The following is a 12,626-nucleotide window of genomic DNA, read 5'->3' as shown; positions in this document are numbered from 1 at the left end:
TCTGAATCAAATTCCACATTTTCAGAGTTGTGTGCCTCCACTGAAGGAAAAAAAAAGTAGTAAGACAAGTCTTTCCAGTTAATACCAGCTGTGATTTCTGTTGAAGTTTAATGCCACCAACTGAGGAAGAAAACTAAACAGAAATGTGTCATGGCAATAATCCCCTTGGAATCAGTACTAAAGATACCAAAATTAGAAGGAAAAGTATATAAAATACTTGAATTACTTGAATTCCTTAGCCCCTTCCTGATGACTGAGCCTTTTCTCGTTGTTCATTGCTTTCTCTGATCGCCATGTCAAAAGCCTGCACAGTGTGCAGGATCATGATTCTAGAGACCTTACTGCTTTTTCTACTTTTCTGTTTAGGTTCAGTCTGCCACCATCCTATTCATGCAAGTCCATGTCTTTCTATTATTTTCTTCCTTACATTTTCCAGTGGAAATGTTGATCCTACAGCCATAGGCACTGGGTTTGGTTAGAGACAATCTCAGCACCTGTGAGCCAGGTCCAGTTAACTCATTTCTTGGCTTCTGTTAGCCACAGAAGCAGCTTTTTGATGCTTCATGAGAGCAGATCTTTCTAGTGGCTGAGGCAGTTAGTGGCTCTGCCTTATATATTTTAAAGCAGTCAAAACACTTACTCTGCCTTATGGCCTCTGTTATTTCCATATTTCTAATATAATTGCATCTTAAGCACTCCTCATTCACACGAAATGCCAGTTTTTGTTGGTGTGCACAGAAAAATTTATAGCGTACATGAGCTTTGCTGTCCAACAGCATGCAGTGTTGACAAATAAATAACTTCCTGTGCCTGTGAATGATGAGCACTGATGTTGATGCAGGTCTATCCCTGGCATGCTGAAGCAGCAGAGACAAGTTCCATCTTGTTGCATCTCTTCCATATCAGTTGCCTCCATTCACCAACACTGATCAACTAATTTTTTCCCCACAGAGAAGATCAGAATGTGAGACTTGAAAGATGTGTTATTTGGGATTGCTTTTCTAGGCTGTTTTCAGCTGATTACAACAGAAGGGAAAAACCAAACAACCAAGACCCTTAACTGGTACAAGACAGAAATATTTTCTCTCAAACATCAAGTGGGGAGGGAGGAATGGTTTCTGTACATTTCTTCTCCAGAAGTGCTGTAGCTGTGAAGGCCAGTGCTGGATGTCTGCCATTGTTCCTGTAAATTCATTTAGCCCTTGTTATTTTGACAGTAAACTGACAGTGATTTGCTGCAGCATGCATCAATTGGATTTGTCTACTGCAATAATGTATATAATAACAGGGCTTATTATTGATGAAACTCTGCTTGTGCTATTTAGTTTGCAAATGTCAGAGGTTTCTATGGTAATTTATTTAGGAAACCGTAAAGGTCATTTAAATGCTGCTGTTCAAAGATCAGCCTTTGATCATAGGAAATGTTCTCATTGTTTTAAGAAACCTCTTTTCCTTTTGGATCATGAACATTTAATTAAAAAATGGTGTGGTCTTCCCAGAATTTCAATATGTCTCATTCAAAAGAGGATGGAGGGGAAAAGAAAGCCATTTGAAACCCAGGTTTGGTAGTAGAATATATTTGGTAGGCAAAGGGATAGGATACATTCAGAAAACTAAATTATTTTTTGCATGTCACAGGCTAGTGGAGGAAAAGGACACTGTTAATATAGTTTGAACAGACAAATATGTATCTTCTACATTTGCATGTCTTTGCAACCTGTCTGGAAGGTGCGAGGAGGCCTTCCAGGGAGAGAAGATACAAAGGAGTATAAAAATAAATTCTCTGTGTTCTTTTGAATTCCACCAACAGGGGCATAACTTTGAAGCTAAGATCAGAGTTAGGTGTCAGGAAGTGTGAGCTCAGTACCACTAAACCTTCTGCATTTCGCTTTATAAGTCTGGATCATCCCATGCAGGTTTTTTTTTTTGCTTTTTTCATAGCCAGAATTTTGTGATATGACTCAGGGACTTCCTGTGTGATCTCTGTAATGACATTTCCATCCTGGATTTTTTGAGTGGAATTAGTAGATCCTTCCTTTGCTGTAATATTGACGGTTATAAATGAGTAGTCCTGGTAAAGCACATTGAAAATTTTTCACTGAAGACTCAATAAATGCCAAATCACTTAATTTTACCAGGCAGCACGAAGTTTCAAAAGCAAACCTCTAGCTACTGTTCTTAACTTAACGGAGCTTAGAAAAACACTTCACATGTATGTATAGTTATAGTATTTCATGTATTATGGGGATCTAGGCTGAAATCATGAGAACCCATCAAAAATTTTGCCAAGAATTTTTTTGGGTTCCTGGACAGCAAGTGGGTGCAATCTTGTACAAGCAGCTGAGAGCATCACTAAATTTCCTATCAGTGGTGCAACTGATGTTGAATGACTGGCTTGTGTGGTGTTAGTGTTTACAGAGTCATGTCCTAAATTGTGCAACTGAATAATCACAGCATCTGTAGTACCAGATCGTTTCACATACTAAGCATAGGGCAGAATAAAGCAGCATCACAGGAACCATCCTCTGTAGATGTGGTGAAGTCCTTTTTTTTTTTTCCTTCCAAACCATTGCTGAGTTCTGAGAGCAGTCAGATGTTCAGAAATGTAGTATTATTTTTAAACATATTGCTCAGCATTTTGAAATACCACTAAATAACATGAAATTCAACTCTGCAGTAAGGAGCTAAAAGCATTTTTTAATGACGTGACTTAAATGAAAAGTTAGTGACTAAAAGACCAATGCCTGCACATTAAGAAGGGAAAGCCTTTATCAAATCAGAGAGCACTTCCTACTTTTTCCCCTTTTTAGAATAAAGAAAAGAACTTAGTTTGACATGGTTTTGTATGGAATAGACTGCATGAATTAGAATTAACATGTATAAATTGCTTTTTTCTTTGCCGTGATCTCCTGTAGCACATTGTGGATATTAAATAACTATGGTGCTTTAGCTAGATTAAAAATATAGCAATAAAAGAAATAATTCTCTGTATATACCAGTAAAGTTTTTCCTGAGGTTCCAGCCTTATCTTTATTAAAGATGATGTAGAAATAGATCATTAAATACACTGTTTCAAACTGTAATTGTATTTTATTGTCCTGGCTGAAGATGAAATTGCTGTTCAATCTCTTTCTTCCCTGTTAAGATCATGTCTCCATTGGAGGGCTTGGGGATAGCTTTTATGAATATCTGCTCAAGGCATGGCTGATGTCAGACAAGACAGATGAAGATGGCAAGAAAATGTATTATGATGCTGTTCAGGTAAATAAGACATTTAAATCTTCCCTTCTATAATAATCTAATCTGTAATAATCCTAAAGAGACAGGCTCTGAGCACAATATGAGAGATTTATGTATTTGCCACCACAGGATGTTTTTTAAAGAATCAGTTTCTGTTTTAAAAAAAACTTCTTCAAATGGAAGTGCTAGAAGAATACAGATACTATGGGAAAGGGGAGAATTTTGAAGTATAACTATTTTTTTAACTGCAATATAGTCATCTGTCTCTGGATGAGACAAGTATAAAATAAGCAACAAAAAATGCATCTACAAGTAGCTCTCAGATAGACGTTCAACTCTTTTTCCTGAGTCTTCTCTAGGTATTTATTAGTCTTGTCCTTTTCCTTTATATCCAGGAGGGAATTCCTCTCTTGTGTTTCAATTCTCTCATGTGTGTCAGCCATGAAAAGTGTTTTGGCTGTGGTCCACACGTGGATCAATGTATTATGGTAGATAATTAGAAATTAAAATGGGGGGTTGTTTCACAATGACTTTTTGGTACAAGAGCATATATTTGCCAGCTTCTGCGAAACAGCTAAATTGGACACAAGAGAAAGTTTTATAAAATCAGAACTGTTCACACTTATATTTCTATATGGTATTTTATTTATGATCTTCCTGGTCTGCACTTCGTTTTGTTATTTATGGTATTTCTTTAATGTGCTGTTTTGGGAGAAATAATGGGTTTGTGACACCACATTGAGACTTGGGAGGTATTCAGTTTAAATTCTTATTTACAGGCTTTCCTTCCAGTCCTGGGCAAATGACCTGTTTTCTCAGTTCTTTGCTTTCACATATATATAGATATATATTAAAAAAGAGAATAATATTCCTTCTTTTTTTCCCCATCCTTTCATCTGTTTTGACTGGAAGCTGTCTACAGCCAGGAATTTTATCTCTTATTAACTATATCTACAGTGCCTCTGTAGACAAGGCTTTGAGATGCTAAGCAACATCTGCTTATTCTTTCATATATCTGGAAACACACTATCCCTAGGGAAGTCATAACTCTCCTTTTACTTCCCGTACACAAAAAGTGGTGGCATTAAAAAATACAACCATGGTTGCTTATTGCAACCATCTTTGTTTTCATTAGAGAGGAAAGTCAAGTGTGAAGGTTTGAGGGAGGGTGTGATCCCTGGTGGTTATAAATTTGACAAGCAAGATATCCTCTGCTAAGGAAATCTTGCCTTTAATTTTGTAAGTGCAGATTTGGATGCAGTCAGCCTCATTTTCACTGCTAGCGTGGTTTCAACTTCAGAGCAAAAGGTGGATCTTAAATTAGGTTTGAGTGCATTTGAGGCTGTAACATAAGAACAGTGCTGTTGTAACAGCTCAGCCATTGGGTTGGCAGCCAAACTGAGAGAACAAAGTGTGTGAAATTATCAATTCATCTTACCATGGAAGACATTTTGAAGCACCTCAAAGCTGCTTCTAGCCTTCTATTTCCACTGGTTTAAAAACATCAGGTTTTTATTGAGGTCCCAGCAGGGAGCAGAAGTGGTGACAGCCCCCACACTACAGGACCAGCTCTCCCTGCTCAGGTTTCAGTTGGAGGAGCAGAATTGCCTGTTCAGCAGTGTTACCGAATGTGACAATATCAGTGACAGGGTCTGAGCTCTGCTGCATATGACTGTTTTAAAGTATCTATTTTCTTAATATTTTTTAGTAGTACTAGCTCTGAAGCAGTCCAGTCATCATGTCTGACGAGAGTGTTAGTGTGTGGGAGGACCTGACTAAAACAGATTTCCTTATGCTGCTGGCTGAATGCTATTTCCAGTGTTTTCTGATTGATGGCATTCCTGTTGTCTGTTTTCTGTACTGAGGTACATCTCTACCAAAGCTGGAAGTGTATGTGCAGCATTAGGGATTGCAGCTTGATGTTGTAAAGTAGCTTGTTCAGGAAGCAGCAGCAAAGTTTCAGCCTCACAGAAACTGCAGGATGGTTGGGCCTCACTGAGATGCCAGGTTTTTCATTGGAGTAACTATCCTGATTTGAAATCCATCCTGATACTGGCTTGATTGCTATCGATCCATTACTTATCTAAATTAAAGCTGATTTAAGTGTCTGCACAAGCTGCAGTCTTTCTTTATGACTAAGGCTGCACGGTTTGGGCATTCTGAGTCTGCTTTGTATTTTCTTAGAGAAATTTTCCCCAGTGCTCTCAGAATCTTTTTCAGACTTTGCCAAAGGGAACAGTATGATTATTCCTGGCCATTCAGTCCAGCACATACCCACCAAATTCTGAAAGAGTGATGTGAAGGTTTGATGCCTAATTCAATATCTTCTGCTATCCAAAAACCACAAATGAAAATATATAGTGAGTTATATAGTTCACTGTGAAAAGCTGAAATCTATTTAGATAGAGCTTAGGGGTTATTTTTCACATTGTTCTGTAAATCATACTAAAAAAAGGAATGCTTTCCTTTAGAATTTTTGTATCACCTATAGATTATATAATGGCTTAAGTTAAAAGCAATAACTAAGATGTCAGACTAGATTTAAAAACTGCTTCTGCTTGCCATGAGGATGCATATATGACTGAAGCCATTTGAAGAGTTTATTTCTAATGGGAAAAAGGACCAACATAGTCTTGTTTTGAATACCAGAGCATAGTATGAATGTATAAGGCCATCAGAGGGATTCATAAACTGTAGAATTCACACAAAAAGACGAGTGAATATATTTTTAATGTAAGTTATTTTTTCTCTTTTGAAAAGTAATACAAATCATGTCCTGCTTGACATAGTACATGAAGTAAGAGATCTTCTTAAACTGTTTTCAATGGTGGATAGCATGCAACATTTAGTAACAGAACAAATGTGTATTCAGGTTTTATCTATATTTTGAGGATATAACTTCAATAGAATAATCTATCTCTCTTTGCCTGTATCCAGGACAGGAATCATCCTACTCTTCTCAGTTAACAAGCTGATCTCTGAGACACAATTGAGTAGGTTTAGAAGAGAACATGATAATTTAGAGCAAAAATGGACTTGTGGGTTCACTTATATCTAGTCTAGCAACAGCACTGTCACAAGCAACTACATCAAATCCTCCCCTCTTAAATGTGTCAGCCCTCATTTTCTAAGCTGAAAGGCAATTTTCCCTCTATTGCTATAAATAGGTAGTCTCACACTTGGTGTCTGATGGTCAGGTATCTTTTCCAATTTTTCCCATTACATTTATTTACGGCCATTTCTGCAATCTTTCTGCATATTATATATACTTATTCTCTCTCTCTGATGCTGCCTTCATCCCTTCCTCAGTGTATTTCTAGAGAAGTAGCATATCAAGAGGCTGTAAAGAGAATGGTAACTCATCCCAGAAGAACTTCACAGGAAGAGGGAAGCACTTCCCATGCAGCTCAGTTCAGTGTAGCCTTTGGTGGCGCTTTGGTTTTAGTGAGGTAAAGCAGCTGCTCTCTGCAGGTTTACCTGGAGTCAGGGTAACTAGTTCACTTTTAGACATTTAGATTGTTTACTCTTTCTTACTGGGTAACAGCTGCTCCCAAGATCCTAACAAAAAGACAAGTGATTTCTGCAGAACATAGCACATGGAAGTAGAAACAATGGAAGTGGCCAAAAGAAGAACACGTGTTGAGAAGCAGTGCCACAGCCACTCTGCCAGATTTCAACAGCATTCCACAAATTGCTGCTAGGCTGGGTTGCACAATTAAGCAATGCTGTAAATGCAGTAAAATTCTGTGGGTATCAAAATGGGAAAAAGTAATTTTTTGCCTCAGGATTTTGAGTATTCAGACAGAAAATATATAAAATTACTTTTTTGAGGATTTAATTTTTTTTTTTTTGGCATATTGCTAACTTTGTAGACTAGCTTTGATATATACTCAGTTTGCACACTGCCACGGGAAGCTTTGATTTTGACTGGGGTATTTGGGGTATATTTAACTGTCAGCATTAAGTAGTGAATATTTTTCAGAGCACTTGCTTTCAGCCTTTCAGATAAATTAAACAAATCCATGGAGACTCCTTTCTCATTGAAAGGAGAAGGAAAACAAAGTGTTGTTAGCAAACTGAAAACATGATAAGCCTTTTTCATCTCTGGAGTTTCGTGAGGATCTGTTTAACTGAGGTGATAGTCTGCTGGCTGGTTTGTGCTGACTGCAGTCTCCATTAAGCTGCTTGAAGTGGTTTGCTTTGTGATCGTAGTGATCTTAAAAACTGCATAACTGATGTGGACAGTGAGAGAACTGCAACAACTCAAATATAATGGTTTGTCATACTGGGTAAAGCTAAAAATGATTAATGACTTGAACGTTCAATACTTGAGCACTTCTTGGCATTGAAGAAAATACATGAAGGGGCAGGCAGGATGCTGCAATAGCAGCCCAGCTTAGAATGAAACAGTTGGTACTCAGCATTCCCACTGCATACTTTGTTTTGGGGTTTTTTTTGGTGTAGGAGGCAGGAGGCAACTTAACTGAATGTAACTTAAATGTGCTCAATAAAGAGGCCATTTTGTCAGCTGTCATGTTTAAAATATTTATCATCCAGCTGCACTGGTGTTCTGCACATAGTGATAGTATGGCTGCATTATGTAGGAACACAAGATTCATTACACTTACCAGATGAGAACGTCCAGAGGACTCGCTGCTCCTTGTTAGTCTCTTCACTGTATTTCCCCTTTAGCAAGAATTTTAAAACTCTCTACAAGTGCTTACATAAAGAAAGCATAAAGGCTAAAGACAGGCTTCTGCAGATTTTTTTAATTGTTAATAATTTACTAATAACTGCACAGTGTCTTAAGTTTTGGGCCAGAGAAAGTATTTATTCAAATTTTAGTGTATTTATGGACTGTCAGGAGAAGCAGCAAGCTGTAAGGTTGTTAGAAGTTTTTAAGGAGGATTTTAACTAGAAAAGTCTAGAGAAAAATTGTATGGTTTTTGCTCACGGCTTTGCTCTTGTCAGAGCAGCCATGTCCTTACTAGTCATGCTATTTTTCCTTCCTTTTCCGATAACAAAAAAAAATTGTCAGGACCAACAGATACTTATCCTAGAGTATTCAAAACATGCACAATGTAACATTTTGAGAGTGACTTGATTTGATTAATGCCACCACCATTAATACTGTTTTAAAAATACGGATAAATTGATCCTTCTGGTAACACACAGCATTTAGTACATTTAATGCTAGAGCACTGGTGTTTTGAGAGACACTAATAGATCTATAGAGGGGAAAAAATAGTGTTTTTTCAGACAAAAGTAAATTGTCAGCTTTCCCGTAGAACTTATCTTTTTAGTGATCAGATGAATAGGTGTCACAGTAGTTAAATGTTTGCCAATGATTCCATTTTAAAAATTTAGGTACCTCCATTATAAGCACTCATATTTCATTGCACATGTAAGCTTGTCTACATAACATGTCTAAAGTCCAAAAGCAGTAAGTGCTTTGGTGCTTTCAAAATGTTTCTTATATACTGTGTTTAAACAAATGAAAGTTCTTCTGTGTTCAGATTTCAGTTTTGATTTTTAAAGCTCAGTTTAGTCAGCAGTGGGGACCTCAGGATAAGACGCCAGTTTTCTTTGGCAGAAGTATTTAAATTATTTGTAACAAGGGCTTGAACTTCCTATTCCAGCAATAAACTTTTTGTAGTAAACTCATTGGAATTTTCAGTAAAGGATAAATTTGATTACTTGCAAAGGTTGAGAAAGAAAAGTATCTATTGCGTTAGATCAACTCAACAGAGAAAATGTAAGGGAAGCAACAAAGTCACAAGAAAACAGACAATTTACTTAGAAACTCACAGAATGTAAACCCACAATAATCCTGACCTGCTGCTGTGTGCTGTTTCAAAGCAATAAAATGTACTGGTGCAAGCTGTAAATATGAAAATAAATAAATAAGCAATTGACATTATACATCTTTGAATTATTGGAAATACTACATGGTAGAATTCTCTTTCATCCTCACTGTTGCTTCAAATCATCAAAATACTGTTTATGAAAATTCCTAGGGGAAGAAAAATATATTAAAAGTTTGAACTGAGATAATTTATGGTGCTTTGTTACGAAGATGCCTGAAGAGTTGTAATTATCCCCAAAACTGACATTATAAACCCTTGAAATTTAGAAATAGAATCATATTTTTGAAGTTTCAAATTTATTAAGGTATGGAAATATGGAACTGTCTTGCAGGGCAGTTTTATCTCCAGCTACAGTGACATCTTGAGGTGGGAAATGAAACCACCTGGGTTTTGTTAAAAAAGCAGTAATCATTGAAATTCATTAATCATAATTAAGAAGATACTGTAAAAGGAGGGGTAAAATGCCTAAGAGCTAGAGGTAGCAGAACTGTGGGATCACATTGCAGTTTGAGGTTTGTAATTTGTTATCTCAGCTCCTTCAGCGGAGTTAACACTTCTGTGGCACATGTTTGTTTAGAATTGAGCAGCCTTGAGGAGCAGATCATTTTTCCTGAGAAGCCTCCACCTGTGCTCTGCAGGCAGCTCAGTTAGTGTTTTTGTTACCTGTCAGTGTAATCCACCAAGAGAACACCTGTAAAAATAAGCTTACTGATTAGTTTTTAACTCATTTGAACAGTGAGATGATTCAGTTCTGGGTCTTCTGTGTTTCCCTATAAACAATACATTTTAAACAACTCAAAGGGTAAACGAAGGATTTTGCAATCACAAAATCAAGTCAGGGACGGATGGAGGGGGTGGCGAAGACATCATTTAAGCTGTGTGAAAAGCTTAAAGAAGTGAAGAACTGAATGGAGGAGAATGGTTTTTTTATTAGGAGGGTCCAGTTCTGCTTAGTTTAGCAAGGGTAAGAACTGGCAGTATAATGTATAGGTTAAGGAACAGGCTAAGAAGCAGAGAACACAAAACATATTGCCTTAACAAAGAGGGAGAGGGGGAGGAGAGCAGGTTAGGAAAACTGAAGAGTTTCTCCTTTATGCTGTCAATAACAGAGATTACACAAATGTGTGTCTTGGGGTGACTTTATGATTTGTATCCCATATCGCTGCCCTATGCCCAGAAATTAATTTTGTGCCTTTCTATGCCTTTAAACTGAGCCTGAGAGGGGAGAGAGACAAAACCGTGCAAAACTTTCAAAGCAGTTTGCAGTTTGTTTCCATGTTTCAAGGGCACAGGTAAAACTCTCTCTGCGTTCAGCAGAGGCAGGAGCGGGAGGAAGCACCCTGCTTGCTTGCTTTCCAGCCAGCTTTCAGCTTTCCTTTTCTCCGGAGGGAGACAGAGAGTTGAACTTCTGTTTTCCTGGGACTTCGGTTTTTTTCCCTTCTTCTTTTTTGGACTATTTCAACATCAGAACACATCGGGACTTTTTCCACCGAGGTGGAGGCCCTGGAGGAGGGGGCCCCACCCCGTCCCAGCTCTGAGGAGGAGGAGAGAGGCTACCTACAGAAGGATCCTAAAATTTTCCCAGGTTTTTCTCTCCACAGAGAGAGGTTCTATTATTTAGCATTATTATCCTTTTTCTGTGTGTTTGTTAAATAAATAGTTTTATCTCTTTCACTTTCCTTCGAGGAAAATTCATTTTTTCCCAAACCTGGTGGGGGAGGGGTGGTTGTAACCTGCTTTCTATCAGGGGATCTTTTCCTCCAAATTTGTACAAACCGGCACAGCGTGCAGTTTGCAATCCTGTAGTTGAAACAATTCCTAATGTCTCATTCACTGTGACAGATAGGCAAGGGCATAATTTTAACATGCAAACTCATGAGAAAGATGCCAGTAGTAATACAAGGAGCACTTGAGTAACAATTCAAACTGTAAAAGGGACTGTTAGCATTTCTAATTGAGTGCTCAAGCATTTATACAGTTGTTGCATCAAAGGAATAATTTCCCACAAGATGGAGAAAAAAGTAATTTGGCTGAAGGCTTTACTGCAGTGAGATCTGTAAGCAGAGCCTTAGGTAAAAGCTTAAAAAGAAAAATTGCCAGGAACTGTATCAGCCGTAAAAAGTTACTGTGGCTCTGAGAGTTTATGGGTACATGACATATTGTGTGCCATACCGGCTTTACATGTAGTAAATTTATTTCTTTAAATATCTGTAAAATGTTTATTTACCTTTAGTTTCCCTCTCCTTTTTTGTCCACTACAGCCTCAAATCAGGTTGTCTCAAATTTTTTTGTTTCAGTTTTTTTTTTCCCACTCCCAGGTAGTATCTTCTATTGCTCCCTTTGGTAACATATATTTGTAGCCACTTTTTCTCTTTCCAGCCTTTTCTGTTGCACTGTCTCTCCACTCTACCTGATGGAAAGAAATAAATTACTATTTGAATTGCAGAAATACATTCTGGAATGAAATGAAATGAAATTTCCATTTATTTAAAAGAAAAAGTGTACCAGCTCCAAACAATTATGCCTCAGTGATGTATTTTCAGCTAATCAAAGACCACATTCTTCTAGCTTTTTTGATTGTTTTCAGATACTGTATACTGGTTTATATTGAGGATATTAATTACAGTAAGAAGAAATAATAATCTCCATAGTGATAAATATCACAGACTTAAAGAATGATTTGGGTTGGAAGGGATCTAAAAGATCATCTCATTCCATCCCCCTGCCATGGACAGGGAAAGCTTTCACTTGCTCAGAGCCCCATCCAATCTGACCTTGAACACTTCCAGGGATGGGGCATCCACAACTTCTCTGGGCTATGAATTCCAGTGACTCACCATCCTCACAGGAAGGAACTTTTTTCTAATATCTCATCTAAACCTATCCTCTTCCAGTTTGAAGCCATTCTCCCTTGTTCTGTCACTACATGCCCTTGTAGAAAGTCCCTCTCCATCTTTCTTGTAGTCTCCCTTTGGGTACTGGAAGGCCACAACTAGGTCACCCCAAAGCCTTCTCTTCTCCAGGATGAATCATCCCAATTCTGTCAGCCTTTCCTCATGGGAGAAGTGCTACCTCCCTCTACCTGATCTGAAAACAGTGCAGGAAGGAATTATTTGTAGTTGGGGAGCAAGTTGCAGTAGACCTGCAATTCAAATAAACGTGTCCCTTGAAATGAGTATGTAATTATATCAAAATAAAAATAAATTGATTTTAAGTACGAAATTCAGAATCAATTGTACCAGACAGAGCTTTTCACTTGGGTGGATCTTTGTCACCGTACTACATATTCTGTTTTACTCACTTGATTTCCCTGCCAGAACTACACCCAAAGCACTGCAGACAGCAAGTAGCATTTCCCTATGGGGACGTAACCCTTCCTTCCCATCCTGCTCTTAAACTTCAGGTTTCATGTCTAGGTACAAATGCTTAGTGACCTAGTATGCCATTAATAAAGACATACACATTGGTATAGGTATTATCTAGCACTCAGGGACCCAGGACTGTACAAAGCATGGCAAG

The 12,626-nt window shown here is 37.8% G+C and overlaps 1 protein-coding gene across 1 annotated transcript in view; it reads left to right on the top strand.

The window, feature by feature from the left end:
- MAN1A1 (mannosidase alpha class 1A member 1) overlaps positions 1-12,626 on the top strand; it is a 143,193-nt gene that overhangs the window by 116,869 nt on the left and 13,698 nt on the right. Inside the window, exon 8 of the mRNA XM_048297920.1 lies at positions 3,146-3,261. Within this exon, the coding sequence (XP_048153877.1) occupies positions 3,146-3,261 (116 nt within the window). The remainder of the gene's footprint in view (positions 1-3,145; positions 3,262-12,626) is intronic.

Source organism: Corvus hawaiiensis, chromosome 3 (assembly GCF_020740725.1).
Source record: "Corvus hawaiiensis isolate bCorHaw1 chromosome 3, bCorHaw1.pri.cur, whole genome shotgun sequence".
In the NCBI taxonomy this organism is placed as follows: Eukaryota; Metazoa; Chordata; class Aves; order Passeriformes; family Corvidae; genus Corvus; species Corvus hawaiiensis.
Note: the sequence above shows the minus strand (reverse complement) of the source record. Positions and strands in the feature narration are given on the sequence as shown.